The sequence below is a fragment of the Pan troglodytes genome, chromosome 9, assembly GCF_028858775.2.
Source record: "Pan troglodytes isolate AG18354 chromosome 9, NHGRI_mPanTro3-v2.0_pri, whole genome shotgun sequence".
In the NCBI taxonomy this organism is placed as follows: domain Eukaryota; kingdom Metazoa; phylum Chordata; class Mammalia; order Primates; family Hominidae; genus Pan; species Pan troglodytes.
The window spans coordinates 95,262,532-95,280,846 of record NC_072407.2 but is presented as its reverse complement, the minus strand read 5'-3'; the positions used below and the strand labels follow the sequence as shown (position 1 = coordinate 95,280,846).

The 18,315-nt window shown below is 33.8% G+C and overlaps 1 protein-coding gene across 7 annotated transcripts in view; it reads left to right on the top strand.

The window, feature by feature from the left end:
- Positions 1-18,315, top strand: part of SLC36A4 (solute carrier family 36 member 4) — a 275,950-nt gene that overhangs the window by 238,610 nt on the left and 19,025 nt on the right. For 4 of the 7 annotated variants that reach the window (XM_063784409.1, XM_063784410.1, XM_063784408.1 and 1 more), the window contains 2 exons: positions 6,871-7,040; positions 12,296-13,459. In XM_063784409.1, coding sequence (XP_063640479.1) covers positions 6,871-7,040; positions 12,296-12,603 — 478 coding nt within the window. In that variant the 3' untranslated portion in view covers positions 12,604-13,459. Of the gene's footprint in view, positions 1-6,870; positions 7,041-9,171; positions 9,929-12,295; positions 13,460-18,315 lie in introns of those variants that run through there. The other 3 variants (XM_054662606.2, XM_024347383.3, XM_016921789.4) reach the window with 2 other exon arrangements.

The window sequence follows — 18,315 nt, the reverse complement described above, 5'->3', positions numbered from 1 at the left end:
AAGAATATTTTGAGCCGGGTATGGTGGCTTATGTCTGGAATCCCAGTGCTTTGGGAGGAAAAGGTGGGAGGATCACTTGAGGCCAGAAGTTTGAGACTAGCCTGCATAACATAGTGAAACTCCAAATCTACACAGAATTTAAAAATTAGCCAGGCATGGTGGCACAAGTCTGTAATTGCAGCTGTTTGGGAGGCTGAGTGGGAGGATCACTTGAGCCTGGGAGGTTGATTATACAGTGAGCTGTGATGGTACCGCTGCACTCCAGCCTGGGAAACAGAGAGACATTTTGTCTCAATAATATTAATAATAACAATAATATTTTGACTAAGTCTTAAAAATAATCATTTTAGAAATTGACAACTATTTTTAATGTCAAATGTAAAAGGTACATGGAAATAATGTCAAAATTCTTTCCCGGTCTTATTTACAAAAGCATGTAAGGAATATTTTAGGGGGGGAGTTTCCAAAGTGGGAGTGTGCACACATTCACATCGAAAGGTTTGTATTACCAGGCACATAAGAATGTGGTGTAGAAATAGTGGGCGAGAATAAGACAGAATGCTTTTGGTATTCACAACTCAATCTTGGAGGGTGACACTGTCCCTGCGGTAGCTCCAATTAATCCTTCCCTTTTCCCACAGCCCCTTTCTACATCTGACCTTATTCCTAATTGCTGTGACTTTCCAATTAGAATGGAACTAGTTGAGACTCTTGATTTAAAAGGGACCATTAGATCATAGTTTCTATTCAAGGAAGTCTAGCTAGACACCACCTTTCATTAGAGGAAACCCTAGTACAAGTATCCTAAGAAACAACAAAAATCTGGAAAAAACAGGAAAGCCAGTCAAGACACATATTTCCCTTTAGAGAATTTGCATTGGTTAATGCCTTTGCACTGTGGAGATATGCCTTATGCAGGCTATAGTCTGTTTCTGTGTGGACTCTGCAGTTGTGGGACAATGAAAATAATAGTCACAACTGAGGAATACAAGAGAAGAGTTGCTTGTCTTTTTACAGTCATGGCATTCTGTAAAGTGAGAAGTTTGGACTAGAATAATCATGGGATTACATTTAAGATTTCTTTCTTAATATACTATATATGAGTCTCTCTTTCACTTCTTTCCTGTGCTTCACACGAGAGGCCTCAAAAGTTAGAGATTGTGCAATGTACTCTATTGGCAGAGTATGAAAGCCAATGACTGTTACAAGAGTATCCTAGAGAACTAATGGCTACTAGCTATGAAAAGCTGTAAAGGGCTTTTGGTACAAATTGGCAAAGTCTCAGAGTATATTAGGGTTATTTCTGCAAGAAAAGATTGAATTAGAAAGAGGCCATAGGATAAAGCAAGTATGGATTAGAGAAGCTCCAAGTTATTACCCTTAATCTTTCTGAACTGTCATCTTTGAAAATTAGTTATGAGTAATACTGTACATGTATTGCATTTAGCTTTTGAAGTAAAGAATGTATTTTAAAGGTTTTACTAGTTCAAGGCATTCAATCTAGTGATAAATGCTACATAACCATAGTTGTCTTATTTTTTAGCCTGGAATGAGATGAGGCTCTTGGCAAGGATTGCAGATAGTTCTCAATTATCTGACTTCTTGACAGAGCTAAATCCTCAAGATTCTCAACCTGAGCATCATGAAGGATCCAAGAGGGAAAGTGCCTTACCAGGTTATTTCTAAGGGTAGCTTCTGTATTCAACCTTGAGAGACAGAGAAGCAGTCAACAACTTATTTCCCAAGTTGGTTTTTAAAAAATTTTAAGTTATTCATACCTGAAGGTTGACTTATTAGCCAATGTGGGGAAAAGAATAAAAGCATTATAAATTTTGATATTCTATGTTTTCAAAATTAATATTTTCACTGGAACATTAAGTTGTTTTCTCCCTATAATCTGATTCAACATATTGGCTGAAAAATAATTATTAAAAATACATTTCTGTCCTTTACTAAGGTATTAAATTCTTTACTATCATTATAATAGATTTTGTTTCCAAGCATAAATCATTTTATTCTTTGAAGTGCTATTAATATTTTTTGTGTTGAATGGTTGTAGTTTCTAAGAATTACCTATCCATATCTATTTTGATAATTAATATTTAATAAGTATCAATCACCTATTAATACTAAGTGCATTGAAGGGATATACAGAGAAGAATTAGTCTGTAACTCTCAGGAGCTTTGGCAGCGAGGAGTTTTAAAAGACCTTTTAATGTACACTAAATGTTGTTTAAAGTTGTTTGATGTTTTTTGTACCCTCAAAACAAATTCCTGTGACTTTAAGAAAGTTTATTATTCTTTAGAAAGAGGGTTTACTGGGTAGATTTTTCCTTTCAACGTTCTTCATTTCTAAAACTTAGTACAAAAGAAGCCTTACAATAGATGCTGCTTAAAACCAAAATGAAGAAAAGGTTGTGATAATAGCTATACAAAAGTTGTAGAGAAAAATAGTTTAGAGTGATTGAAAATATAGATTCCAAACATAGAAATAAGTGGGTTCTTGAAACAGAAAAGGAGTAGGAGTGAAACAGTTCATATTAAACTGTGGCACTTTTTAAAGATGCCCTCTTGTTTCTATATAACTATTCTTTTGTTGATTAGTAGATATACCAACTTCTAAAAGATCCACACCATTTTATTTCCCATTTTTACTCTTTGTAACACCAAATAGTAATATTTGCATATAATTAACGATATTAATAATAACCAGATTCTTAGCCGATGTGACTTTGTCAATAAAAAAGTAATAGTACTTACATGCAAAATGATGTATTTTTATTTTTAAAAATATTAAATATATTATTACCACATTTTAAAAATACATAAGTGAAAAGATAATTAAGAAAAAGGAATGTCCTTCTGTTAAACCAATAAACTAACAAGAATATTTGTTTAATTATCCACAGTTACATATCAGAGTATAGGAAACACATGTCTTTCAGTTATGTGGTATATATTTGGTAACTTGACCATTTATGTGTAACCTTTAAGCCTCAAGCTGAGAAATACATCCTTAGCTAATTTTTAAAATTAAGTTTTAAATGTTGTTAGCTCTAAGGAGTTCTTTCCTTCCTAATTGTGATGTGTATCTTCAAATCTGTTTTTATTCAGCTTTTAAATTTCTTCTTACTCTTGTATGATAAATATATTATAGCAGAATACTATTGAATCTCTTCTTGCTTGGCCATAGTTTACAGGCTGTTTATAATCCTTATTACTCTCACCACTTCTGTTCAACATAGTATTGGAAGTCCTGGCCAGAGCAATCAGGCAAGAGAAAGAAACAAAGGGCATCCAAATAGGAAGAACTGCAAGATCTGCAAACTATCCCTGTTTTCAGATGACATGATCCTATATCTCGAAAACCCCATAGTAAGCCCAAAGGCTTCTTAAGCTGTTAAGCAACTTCAGCAAAGTCTCAAGCTGCAAAATCAATGTGCAAAAAACATCAACATTTCTATACACCAATAACAGTCAAGCTGAGAGCCAAATCTTTATGTGGCAATTGTGAATGGTATTGTGTTGCCACAATTCACAATTGCCACATAAAGAATAAAATACCTAGGGATACAGCTAACCAGGGAGGTGAAAGATCTCTACAATAAGAATTACAAAACAGTGCTCAGAGAAATCAGAGATGACACAAACAAATGGAAAAACATTCCATGCTTATGGATAGGAAGAATCAATATCATAAAAATAGCCACACTGCCCAAAGCAATTTATAGTTTTAATGCTATTCCTATTAAACTGCCATTGACATTCTTCACAGAACTAGAAAAAACTATTTTAAAATTCATGTGGAACCAGAAATGAGCCTGAAGGGTCAAGGCAGTCCTCAGCAAAAAGAACAAAGCTGGAGGCATCACACTACCCAACTCTAAACTATACGACAGGGCTGCAGTAACCAAAACAGCATTGTACTGGAACAAAAACAGACACATAGACCAATGGAACAGAATAGAGAGCCCAGAAGTAAGGCCACACACCTGCAACTATTTGATCTTTGAAAAACCTGACAAAAACAAGCAATGGGGAAAGGATTCGCTATTCAATAAATGGTGCTAGGATAACCAGCCAGCCATATGGGATAGACTGAACTGGACCCCTTCCTTACACCATATACAAAAAATTAACTCAAGATGGAGTAAAGGCTTAAATGTGAAACCCCAGACTATAAAAACCCTGGAAGAAAATACCATTCTGGACACAGGAATGGGCAAAGATTTTATGATGAAGACTCCAAAAGCAATTGCAACAAAAGCGAAAATTGACAAATGGGATCTAATTAAACTAAAGAGCTTCTGCACAGCAAAGAAAACTATCAACAGAGTGAACAGGGAACCTACAGAATGGAAGAAAATTTTTGCAAACTATGCATTGAACAAAGGTCTAATATCCAGCATTTAAAGGAACTTCAAGAAATTTATAAGAAAAGAATCTCATTAAAAAGTGGGCAAAGGGTTTGGGAGGCCAAGGCGGGCAGATCACAAGGTTAGGAGTTTGAGACCAGCCTGGCCAATATGGTGAAACTACATCTCTACTAAAAATACAAAAATTAGCCAGGTGTGGTGGCAGGCGCCTGTAGTCCCAGCTACTCGGGAGGTTGAGGCAGGAGAATCGCTTGAACTGGGGAGGTGGAGGTTGCAGTGAGCTAAGATTGAGCTGCTGCACTCCAGCCTGGGCAACAGAGTGAGACTCCACCCCCCAAAAAAAGAAAAAAAAAAGTGGGCAAAGGACATGAACAGACACTTCTCAAAAGAAGACATACATGCCGCCAACAATCATATGAAAAAAAAATGCTCAACATTACTGATCATTAGAGAAATGCAAATCAAAACCACAGTGTGATACCATCTCACACTTGTCAGAATGGCTATTACTAAAAAGTCGAAAAATAACATGCTAGTGAGGTTATGGAGAAAAAGGAACAACACTTATTATAAACTGTTGATGGGAGTATAAGTTAGTTCAAGACATTGTGGAAGACAGTGTGGCAATGCCTCAAAGACCTTAAAACAGAAATGTCATTTGATCCAGTAGTCCCATTACTGGGTTTATACCCAAAGAAATATAAATCATTCTATTAGAAAAACACATAAATACCTTTGTTCATTGCAGCACTTTTCACAATAGCAAAGATACGGAATTAACCTAAATGCCTGTCAGTGATAGATTGGATAAAGAAGATGTGGTACATATACATCATGGAATACTATGCAGCCATAAAAAAGAATGAGATAATGTTCTTTGTAGGAACATGGATGGAGCTGGAGGTCATTACCCTTAGCAAACTAACATGGGAACAGAAAACCAAATACCACATATTCTTACTTATAAGTGGGAGCTAAATGATGAAAACATGTGGACACATGGAGGGGAACAACACACACTGGGGCCTATTGAGGGTGAAGGGTGTGAGGAGGGAGAGGATCAGAAAAAATAACCAGTGGGTACTAGGCTTAATACCTGAGTGATGAAATAATCTGTACAACAAGCCCCCGTGACACAAATTTACCTATATAACCTGCACATGTACCCCTGAACTTTAAAAGTCAAATTAAAAAATCCTTACTACTTTAAGTCTTAAGACATCAGAAATAAAGCTCCATTAATGTCGACATTTATATACTTATATATTAAGTACATTTATACTTAAAGCTTCATTAATGTCAAGGTTTATATACCTTGACATTATATACCAAAAGTAGAATATAATCCTTTTAAAATGATTGCATTTTTTTGTAAGAAAGAAAACACTCTTCCCTGTGCATGGGAATTTTAGGTGGGAAAGTAGAACTCTTAAATGAGAAAACCGTGGGAAGATGTTTCTGCTGAAAGAGGACATATGTGTTAATCACTGCCCCGAAGTTGCAGCACACTGAACCCACAGTGTTTTCTCTGCTTTGTTAGTTAAAAAATGCAAGATGGTTGGGTTTTTCTATTGAATTTTATAAAATATTAAAATGTTTTTTTAAATACAGCATATTAATTTTATTATTCTGCACCCCTAAAGAGTGGATTCTGTAATGTTTCTTCCTCTAGGTCCTACAATTCTGTTTTCTCTTCATGTCATTAACGTTTAAAAAGTCTTCTTTTTCTGGGCTTAAGAAAGTTACTGAAGTCTTTATCAAGACATGCATGCGAAGTTTTGACAGGAGGTTATCCATAATGTAGAAATCTAAAGATATTTATAAAACTGAAAATTGCTGTGCTGTTTTGAAGCACTGTATATCAAAGAGATAAGTTAATTTGCCCAAAAGAATAACAACAACCTTACCCAGCAACTGTATGTCTCTTATTTAATGTAATTTTAAACATAGATTGTATGTGTAATTTAGAGAACTTTGCAAGTTGAAACCGTTTAGATGCGTGCTTTTAGACTTAAGATGGATGACATTTCTGCAACTAATGACATACTCCAAAGATTTTCACCCAAGAACTATACTTAAGTTTAATGTGAGTTTTTCTTCTATGTAAAGATCAATGAGGGTATGACTCAGGATTTAAGACATATAGTAGGCTCAGTTTTTAAAAAGAAAGTTGAGAAAACTTTAGCTCTTTGGGGGGCTGAGTCTAACCTTCAGAATATTGGCTTATCCCAAAGTGAAATCTTTTTACCACTATACCCTAAACCCTGGCATGCATGTTCAAGCTTTCCAGTCTTGTCAAAATGAATTGTTCTTGTATCATCTAGAAATTTAGTTAGAGATCAATTTGCCTTTTTTATAAACAAGCATTTTTAGTTAGTAAGGTTCTGGCCTAATTTGGTATTCTGGATTTCTTATTTATCTTAATATTAAAAATAAAGGAGGAAAACTAAATTCACATTAAAAATGACTAAATTTTGAAAATTTTTTTCAACAGGTTATATCAATCAGTGAAAATTCTGTATTCCTTTGGCATTTTTGTGACATATTCAATTCAGTTCTATGTTCCAGCAGAGATCATTATCCCTGGGATCACATCCAAATTTCATACTAAATGGAAGCAAATCTGTGAATTTGGGATAAGATCCTTCTTGGTTAGTATTACTTGTAAGTATCATTATATATTTATATCATAATAATTTTTTATTGTTCAATTTCTTAAAATGAAAGCTATATAAGATGTAATTTCCTAAAATGAAAGCTACATAAGATGTATTTTTCAATATTTTTAAAACAATTTTATTCACCCAGCTGGGTTACTTTTCAGGTTAAAATTCAATTTTTCTACTACTACATAAGAAAAACACAAACCAGATCCTATCACACTTAAAATAACTAATGAAGTTATTTTGAAAATTACATTACTGGTGATTAAAATAATGTGTACATGGGACCCCTTCCATTTTTGATACACATTTTATTTTGGTTCTAGTTTTTCTCAGGTTTTTCATTCCTGTTTTTGTATATTTTAACAGTTTACTTCTCCGTAACTACCTACAGGAAAGTGTTTAATTTTACTTGTATTGGTCTTTCATAATTTTAGTGTCTTATTTTCTTATTCGAAGAAGTGTATATAATCTCTTATTAAGACTCTTCATCATAAAATGCCTTCTCAAGGTAGCATTCATAATAGACTCATGGAAAGGGAGCTTGAGTTCGGTATAGTGGAAAGAATGTAAGTTTTGGAGTCAGACAGATCTGGGGATTGAAAGTCAAGCCTATCACTTACTCGCTGGTGTCTTTAGGCAAGTTACATGCCATTGTTGAGCCCCTCTTTCCTCAACTGTGAAATGAAGATAAAACTTCCTTATGGCATTTTGATGGGGTTAGAAATAATATTAACAAAGTATTAATAGCTGGAAGTTATGATCATTATTGTAACCATTACTGTAACTACAAATATACAGATGATTACATCACCAAACTAAACTGGGATTGCCTAAAATGATACCAGGGACCAGATTACTAGTGTTCTGGGGAACAAGCAGCTTTGGAAATTCCTTGTGTAAGATATTAATAAACATCTTGCACTATTTAGAATGGTAGAGCTAGAAATTCGGGGCAACTCAATAAATTGATTTGAGCAGCCTGCCATGGAGCCCATGCCTAGATTTAAAGAATTGAGTGTATTATATTTTGTTTGAAATGGGAAATGCAAAGCTGAAAAAGTAGATAAAATGTATTTTTCAAAGTAATTACTTAAATGAATTATATCACTAATAAGAGAGATCATATTAACAAATGAAGTCAATAAGCCCATACTCTGATGACAAATGAAAAAACATTCAGTAGGAAAAAGATATTTTAAGACATTTTGAAATATTTTTATACGTTTATTTTATTGACATTTTGGTAATGACTAGATAAAAAGACTAATTTCAGTAAAAGTGTTTTTATCAATAGATGTAAGACAATTCTATTCTGAAAGTATATCGTCTTTTAAAGTTGGTAATGGAAATTCAGGTAAAGGAGTTTGAGGGCAATGGGAAAAGGGCTCTAGGATTTTTTTATGACTTCACCCATTTCTGTATATTGGCTGGCATTGTTGTACTGAAGTTATGAATCAGCTGAGGCACAGACCACGCCACATCTGCTTCCATGAGTTTGTTTCCAGAAGCCAGGGGCTTAGTTCATAGCACAGAGAACTGCAGCCTTTTCTTGGCTGCTGCTTTCTTTTAGTTAAAAGTCATTAAAGCTTCTCATCCATATATGGGATATGCCTTGGAGAAAGGGAACAAAAACTGTAATATTTCCTTCTGCTATATTGGGACACATCACTGGACACTGAACCTGAACTTCATTTGTGTCTTTGGCACATATCCTTCCAAATTAAAGTAAAAGCCAACTGATATTCATGGCAAAACTGCTTTTTAATTCTGTTTTCCAAAGCACTTGAAAAGATTTGGGGGCATGCACTTTACTGATAAATGTGTGTAGACAGTTGATGGGACTTTGTCATGTTTGTAGAGTAGGCTGTGCAGCAGCACTAGCAATGAGAGTGGAGGCTCAGCCTGATTTGCATTGAAAATTGAATGTCTTTCAATGTTCCATAATCCTTTCCAAGTACTGAATCCATGTTTGTTGTATTAGTCCTTAAAGAAGTGGACTTATCAGCTTGGATTATGTTGGTTGTGTCCAAGTATCCATTTAGCATTTGAATCATGATCTCAAAATATCTTCTTAGTGAAATTCAAAAACTTTAGAAATGATTCAGACTCTTCCTGCGTGTTCCCTTTAGGTGCTTACCTGGTATATAGGCACCTCACAAGTGAGGGAGGAGGGACGGTAGAAACCAGCCAAAGATCACCATGGACATAAATACCTTTTAAGAGTAAACCTGTACTATGAACCATTACATTTTTAAATGTATTATAATAAACACTGAGACCAGTGTTTCAATTCTGTGTATGAATTGAATCAACAAAATATACTAAGTACTATTTACTTCTGTTACTCTCTAATTTGTTGATCCTTCTACTGTTTGTAATTTTTAAAAAGTCCTCGTTTTTATAATCTATAGTAGACTATGACTTTATAAGTATCAAAACCTATAAATCTTTAGTAGTTTGTAGAGAAAACCCACTAAAATCCTTCATTTAAGTTAGTTGCCTCTGCAGACTAGAAAAGTACCATTCTGTTTCCTGATATCCTGTCTTAGAGTCGGTATGTGGAGAGCACCATTAACTATTTGTATAATTAAAATTAATGTGCTAAGTTATTTTCCACATTTTTGTTTTTGGTGCTGTAATATCAAGTGCTTTGTTTTGTGTTCTGATGTATCTGCATTTACCCTTCAGATGCAAATAATGGACCTAAATAGGCTTTTATTTTAATATCAGAGGGAACTTTATGCTCTAAGGATACATTCTTTTTCTTGCTATATATAGTTTTGGTAAATACTGAATAAGTGTGATTAGTACTTAATAGATCTATTCATAATAGCTGTCTGTAAATGACATAGTATTTGTAATGAATAAAACTATCCTTATTTTAAACTCTGCTTTGAGTTTTTATTGATATATGTTGGATTTGGCTAAAAGTATGTATACTTGTCTTCTTTGTCTACTAATAACATTACCAATAGCATATTTCAAGCCATTTTTACAAGCAAATATCTTTTGGTAATGTTTAAAATCTGACTTTAAACAGATTTTAGATGAGAATTATACTTCATGATTTAAAAGTGTTTGCTAGATGGAAATTTTGTCTATAAATTCTAAAATGCTATAGTATTCCCCCACATAGTTTTCCAACAATATTTCACTTGATTTACTAGTGACAGCTTGGATTATATATAAACGAAAAATGGATTCCAAATTGAAAGCCTCTTCAGGTGGCAAGATTCTGGTGATATTTGTCTGGCCTCACTTTTATACTACTACTTACTATAAGTAGGTGAAACAAACATGTCTCCACAAATGATTATGTTCAATGAATTTTGAGAGGTCCTAACTATGTTTGAGAGTTATGCTCTATAGCTCCCTAGAGAGCAAAGTTAAAAGGCTATATATGTAACAAGCATCTATTAGAAGAATAATCTACTTTATAAAGTATTTCTACTTTCGAGGTCTTTAGAGCTAGTTATTTCTACTTCTTTAGAGTCAATTATTTCATTTATAAAGGGTTATGCCACTTCAGCCCTATAGATGTAAAGCTACGTTTATAATTTCAAAACGGTTTTTAGGGCTTTAGCTTTCATAATAATTTGAATACAGAATATAAATAATAACTTCTGGTTATATGAGGAACATGGTGGGAACTTAGTTCCAAATTGATCCCACAACCTCCTGGAAAATATTGAAAGCCACAGAAAGAATAGAAAAAGGAAAAAATAAAACGTCATAAATTGAAAATTAAGAAGTAGAGAAACCATTGTACTGCAAACTGAAAACTAAATTACTAACAGGAATATATGTGTCTCCAACACATGCCATAATTGGAGTCCCCAAAGAGGAAATGTGGTGATATAATCGTCATCGATGGCAGTGGTGATGTACTTGTCACAGCCTGTATATGAGCAAACACAGGTGTTATTTCTGGTGGCAACTCCAAACCCTCAACAAATCATTTAACAAAACCGTTAAGGACAAATAAAGAAGGAATATGAGTCTTGGTTTTTGCAAATCTTCTGTTGATGCATTTTGATAAGATCAAGAAAGCGCCAGACCAGAACTTGCAGAAAACTCATCAACAGTTTGGAAATCTGCTGACAATAGTGGAGTACTATTTTTTTTTAAACTTTTCATTTTGAAGTAATTTAGACAGAAAGGGTGTAAAAGAAAGTAGTTACCATAAACCTCTACTCAGCTTCCTCTGATGTTCACAGCTTCCATAATCACAGTACAGTTATTAAAACCAAGAAATTAGCATGGATACAATGCTATTAACTACTTTATAGACCTTATGATAATCTTGCCAGTTTTCCCACTAAGATCCTTTTCTGGTCCAGGACATAAGCCATGGTCCCACTTGAATTTAGCTGTCATACTCATTTGTGTCTTCCAATCTTGACTGTCCTTGACTTTCTTTGTCTTTCTTGACCTTCACACTTTCGAAATGTCAGTAATTGTGTAGAATTTCTTTCAATTTGAATTTTTCTGATGCTTTCTCATGATTAGGTTGAAGTTAAGCATTTTTAACAAGAATCCCACAGAAGTGATGCTGTGCACTTCTCTGTGTATCACATCATAGTATCAGTGTCTTATTGGTGATGTTAATTTTGTTTACTTGGCTAAGGTGGTCTGTTGACATATTTCTCCACTGTAAAGCTACTAGTTCTCCTTTTATAATTAATAAGTATCTTGAAGGAAGATATTTTGAAACTCTGATCTCATCCAGTTTTTGCCCACTAATTTCAGCATTCATCAGTGACTCTTCCTATCCCGTGATTATTGTGGTATTTGCTTAATGCTTTCCTGTTTCCATTGTTCCTTCTATTTTGATTAATTGGAATTCTACTTTAAGGAATAGCTATCTCTTCTCTCTCATTTATTTATGTCCCACCACTCTATGTCTTGTGTGTTATTGAGCTGTATGGGCAGACAAAGTAATGCAAATGCTCTGGAAATAAACTATCAAAACTTCTTTGCCCAGAATTTTAAAGCAAAAAATTAAAAGTTGTTTACGTAAGAAACTGTTGACAAGTGTAAGTCTAGGAAATGTCACTCACTATTTTGGTCTTTCTGTCTCTCTCTAGCTTAGAACAAAATATGGCAGATTTTTTTCACAAGCAATAGTTTAGTAGTTCAACTTTCATTAATTATTTTTAGTAATTACTTTCAGTATTGAAAATACCTACTTTTAATATTCATGTAAGTAACAAACATTTAAATAAGAAAAATAAATGTATTTTCATTTTCTAGGTGCCGGAGCAATTCTTATTCCTCGTTTAGACATTGTGATTTCCTTCGTTGGAGCTGTGAGCAGCAGCACATTGGCCCTAATCCTGCCACCTTTGGTTGAAATTCTTACATTTTCTAAGGAACATTATAATATATGGATGGTCCTGAAAAATATTTCTATAGCATTCACTGGAGTTGTTGGCTTCTTATTAGGTACATATATAACTGTTGAAGAAATTATTTATCCTACTCCCAAAGTTGTAGCTGGCACTCCACAGAGTCCTTTTCTAAATTTGAATTCAACATGCTTAACATCTGGTTTGAAATAGTAAAAGCAGAATCATGAGTCTTCTATTTTTGTCCCATTTCTGAAAATTATCAAGGTAACTAGTAAAATACATTGCTATATACATAAAAATGGTAACAAACTCTGTTTTCTTTGGCACAATATTAATATTTTGGAAGTAATCATAACTCTTTACCAGTAGTGGTAAACCTATGAAAAATCCTTGCTTTTAAGTATTAGCAATAGTTGCAAAAAATTAAGTTCTGAAAATTGAAAAAATTAAAATGTAAAAAAATTAAAGAATAAAAATACTTCTATTATTCTTTTATCTCAGTAAGAAATACCTTAACCAAGATATCTCTCTTTTATGCTACTCTTTTGCCACTCACTTGAGAAAGGAATAGGATTTCAACAATAAGAGAATAAAATAAGAACATGTATAACAAAAAACTCTCTCCAGATCATCCCTGTGAATGCCAAAGTAAACTTTTATGTACAATGTAAAAAAAAAAAAATCTCAGTTATGTTTTTATTAGCCAAATTCTAATGATTGGCTCCTGGAAGTATAGAAAACTCCCATTAACATAATATAAGCATCAGAAAATCGCAAACACTAGAATTAATTTTACACTCTAATGGTAGTTGATCTTCATAGTCAAGAGGCACTGTTCAAGATCATGACGTAGTGTTTCAATGAAATTTGAAAAGGGACTGTAAAACTGATCCAGTGCAACTCCCTTGTTTTTCGTCAGAGGAAAAGGAGGCCTAGAAAGGTTAAGTAACTTGGTCGAGACCACTCAGCCTTGAGATCAAGAAAACCTAATCTTCTGACTCCCAGGCCAGGATGTTTTATTTCTCACATCATGTCCAAGAAAAAGAATAAATTATGTTCAGCTTAATTTTAGTGTTGAATCTATTTGATTATATTTTAATACTTTGAAAATGAATGTGTGATTTTTAATAGTATATGTGACCTGAGCAGAAAATCAGGGAACTCCAAGAAGCCTACACTGTGGCCATATAAACCTCAGCAAGAGAAAGAAGCTATGTTCTTTTAAAACAGAATAGAGACGGCTTGCTGGTGAAACTCCTGGCTAGTAAGTTGTGTGTCTAGCTATGCTATTTGTGGCTTGAGCTTTTTTTATTATTACCTTCCTTTCCTGAGTTTTGTAGGCACCACCTTCCTGAATGGCAGAAAATAGACACCTCAGAAAACAGAGGATTTGTGGACTCTTTCCAGCCCTGTGGCTTTTCTTATCACAGCCTTTTATTTATTATGAGCAGAATAAAAGAATCAGCTAGGTGTGGTGGTCTGTGCTTATAATCCCAGCTACTCTGGAGGATAAGTTGGGAGGATCACTTGAGAGGCCAGGAGCTTGAGACCAGCCTGGGCAGCATAGTGAGACCTCGACTCTATAAAACATAAAAATTAAAAAAAAAAATTAGCCTGATGTGGCGTGTACCTGTAGTCCCAGCTACTCAGGAGGCTGAAGCAGGAGGATCCCTCAAGCACAAAAGTTTCAGGCTGTGGTAAGCTATGACTGTGCCACTGCACTCCAGCCTGAGTTACAGAGGGAGATCCCAACTCTTAAAAACTAAAACAACAAACAATATATACAAGAATCATAAACCATAAAGGGATTCATGCTTAGAAAAAATCCATAAACTCCCTTCTAAATATTGAGACACTCCAGGCTTCTTTCAGACAAATAACTTCTAATTATTCCATATTTTTCAAGTTAGTGGGGAAAATGAAAATTATTAAGAATAGAATTGTCTTCTGACTTTAAAAACAATTTATACTTTAAAACATGAACTGTTTACTCAGGCTGGTGATACTCTAGTTTGTTAGTATACCATACTTGAAGATATCATCAAGATCACTATAGTTGTATATATTCTCTATTTTTATATGTAAATGTTAACTTAGTTCAAGTATTTTTTGCTTATATCGTTAACTGATCATCAAATACAATCCTAAAGATATATCAGAAGCTTTATTTTGGTACAAAGTCATAAGAATCAAAACTTTTTTAACCATTCACATTAGGTATCAACAGTAATTGTTTGAGATACTTTTATATCAATTCTGTTACACTGAGCCTTTAGTCATACTAAGAGAATGCAGAAGAAGTTATAGGAAAACGAATCTTCACTGAAACTATTATATAGTCTTGAATTAGATGTTTAAAAAACTTTATAGCTTGATATAAAATGAGTTGAAAATTATTATTTAATAGGAAGCAGCATTAGATTTTTGTCACCTGTTTTCAGATAATATTTCTAGTCTATGTATGTTATTTAATTTTTACACTTTGGCCCATTGTTATTTTCCTTATGGAATTCATCAAATGCAATGAAATTTGAATAAAATTGATCATAGCAATAAATAATTTTAAAATTCAGCACAAACTCATCTTGAGCATATTATCAACCAGGCTTCCTTTAGCAATAAGAATGGTGAATCAACATCCAGTACTAAATTCAATAAATGATGAATACTTTACAAGAAAAAGTTGAATTGCAGAAAAGAAGAGGGGCTAAAAAGGAAGAAAGTTTTAATTCTCAACAAGAAACACTATTTAGATGGAAAGCTTAAATGTATTCTTATTAAGGGTATTTGGTGATGCATTTTATTTGCAAAAATAACCAGTGGGTAATTTTTTCTCTGAAAATTTAGCTTTAATAAGTCGTAAAATTTCCTAAAGATTTTGGAGACGGTATTTCGATTATACCAGCTCTTGCTTTTATTTTGGGAGCCTGGAGAAATGAGAGTGATTGCACCTGTCAAATTTTGTATCTCATCACTTTTGGATCATCACACTGTGACTAAAATGACTTCAGCATTTTGTCGGCCACCACAGTGAAGAACTATTCCCTGAAAGTTAATCAGTTGCCTGAGAGACTTTTCTGCTACTGAGGGGGAAGAAAGGAAAGCTTTATTTACCTCTAATGAGCTCCATTCCAAGTCAGTTAATCACTGTTCCCTTACACCCAAGAGTTTCATCAGTATCGGAGTCAACTTGTCAAAACACTGGTTCTCAGATGTTTTTTTCAGAGGGACTTCTTTTCCCCACATGGCCAGATTTCTTTACAATTAAGAAAATAAGAGCTACAGCGTATTCTTGGTTAAAAACCAGTTTAGATGATGTTACCAAATGAAAACAAGTCTGTATTAGCAAATGCCACATTATATTTAGTTGTATTCTCACTAAATTCTCCTTTATTAAAATGATTTCTGCATCTTGCCTGGAAAATGCACTTACATATTTACAAGGGTTGTATGTCAATGTGCATGTTTTGAATTTCCTAACAGTGTCTAATCTTAGTAGTTTCATAGTAGTTACGTAAAATCTCTTTAACTGCAAAATACTATAAAATATTACTTGAAATATTAAAGTATTAGTGCCATTTCTAGCTGTGGCAAGGCACAAGTCTTACTATAGCTTACTTACGTCTTCTCATAGATTTCAGTACAGCATCTGAGTAGTGGATCTGTTTACTGACAGTATACACAAATTAGGTCTTGACCTCACTTCTTCATTTAAAAGGAGAAGATTTGAAATAGAGCTAGTGTAAATAATAAATAAAATTATTTAAATAGCATCAGTGGCTCAATACCATCTGTTGAGGAATAAAATGATTTGGTTAACATATAGAACATCAATAATATACAATAATGACTTTTTAAAAAATGAGTCTGATCTTTTTGGCTCACCTAGCTTCCCTTAATAAGAAAATTTGAGAAACTTGGATCTGAAAAGTATAGTAATATACTTCCTAACATTAAATTCCTGGCTGTAATAGTTAATACTTTGGCAGCATTATGGTTAGTCCTGTTTATGCCATTGGCACTTACTAGGCTAAACTTTCTGAAACTGATTGGTTTTGACCTATGAGATAAGGAAACATGCTTAAGAAATGGCTAGAAATGCTATTTATTGCCCTATGATAAGTGAAATAGCAAATCACTCTTGATTCTTAAAATTTCATATTAAAATTAGCTAGTTCCTACATGCATGCATGCACAAGTATATGCAGACACACACACAAATCAGTAATCTATGTGAACTAGATACTAATACTAAATTACTATTTAAATTGGGTCCAGAAAGATGCTGTTTTGAAAAGAACACTCTAAAAATATTTCATTAGCGTTTTCTTGATAACAAATAGGAAAATATATGTTTACACCCTGAACAAATTCAGCTGTGGGTGGATTTTTGTTTTTCAAAATGATTTTGTTAGTTTGAATGAAACCTAAATATAGCACGCAAGTCAATTCTTTTAACATTTTTCTTTATAACAGAATATGAAAAACACTGTCTTAAAGTGTTGTAACTTTTCTGAATTTTCAATAAAATATTTTGCTTGCAGTTGCCTTTTAGATACATTTTTCTAAGGTTAAATGACATTGATAAGTGTCATAAGCTAAAAATGGCACTAGTATAATATTCTCATAATAACATTTTAAGCAGTCTTTATGGTTAATTCTCTGTTATGCTGGAAGTTGATATTGTATACTTCTAAGTTTTAAGAGCAGAAGTTGATTAAAAATGAAAGGACACACTCTAAACTGTGACCTGAACTTCCTGCAGCATGAATGCAGGATGAGCCATCTGCAGATGCTGCATTCATGATTTACTGCTTTTGTAAGGTCAAGAATATATATCAATCATTTTGTTTGCATTACAAAATTAATGCTTTAGGAAAGCATTATGCCAATCCTGTAATAAAAGATCATAAAGATATTTATACCTTCACATCAGTAATCCTGCTCTTGTGAACTTAGCATAAAGACATATCATAGTTCACAGAAGAGAGATGCTATGCCTAAAGGTGTGTTACAGCATTATGTTTTCATGTGAAAAATTGGAAACAACCTACATGTTCAGCAAGAGGGGGATCATAAATTACGATAACCTAGAATACAATGAAGATTATATTACAACAAATGTATACTGAAGACTGATAAGTTGGGAAATTAAAAAATACGTAAATTTTAATTGCAGGTCTGCAAAATATGCTTCTGGGCCAAGACAAGGAGATTTGTGGAAAATGGAACCATAGTGTCGGGATAAACAAATGGGTTTTACTGTTTTTAAATGACTAGTGAAAGGAGGAATGTGAGAGAAATGGTTTTGGGGACAGGAAGTTTATAAAGCCTTAGTAGTGGTATGTGCTTCTGGCAAGCAACAGAAAGAACACAAAGGCAAAACACATACACACACACACACCCACACACACACACCCCAAATTAGATAGGGATAGGACTAGGTGCATGTGAATTGCAGTGAAAAGCCCTGTGGGGTACTTGATGGAGGAAAATAAAGATGGTTGGTACTACTTTAATTGGTAGAACAAGGTACTACTCTGTTATTTAAATACCAATGCACAACATTTCCCAAAGAAACCTTTCTTTATGAATTCTGGAAGAAAACTTTCTTTGGGAAAGGTTGTGCATTGTTTTATTTTAAGTTCCAGGGTACGTGTGCAGGATATGCAGGTTTGTTACATAGGTAAACGTGCCATGGTGATTTGCTGCACCTATCAACCCATCACCTAGGTATTAAGCCCAGCATGCATTAGCTATTTTTCCTAATGCTCTCCCTCCTCCCACCCCACCCCCAAACAGGCCCCAGTGTGTGTTGTTCCCCTCCCTGTGTCCATATGTTCTCATTGTTCAGCTCCCACTTATAAGTGAGAACATGCGGTGTTTGGTTTTGTGTCCCCTTTATTAGTTTGCTGAGGATAA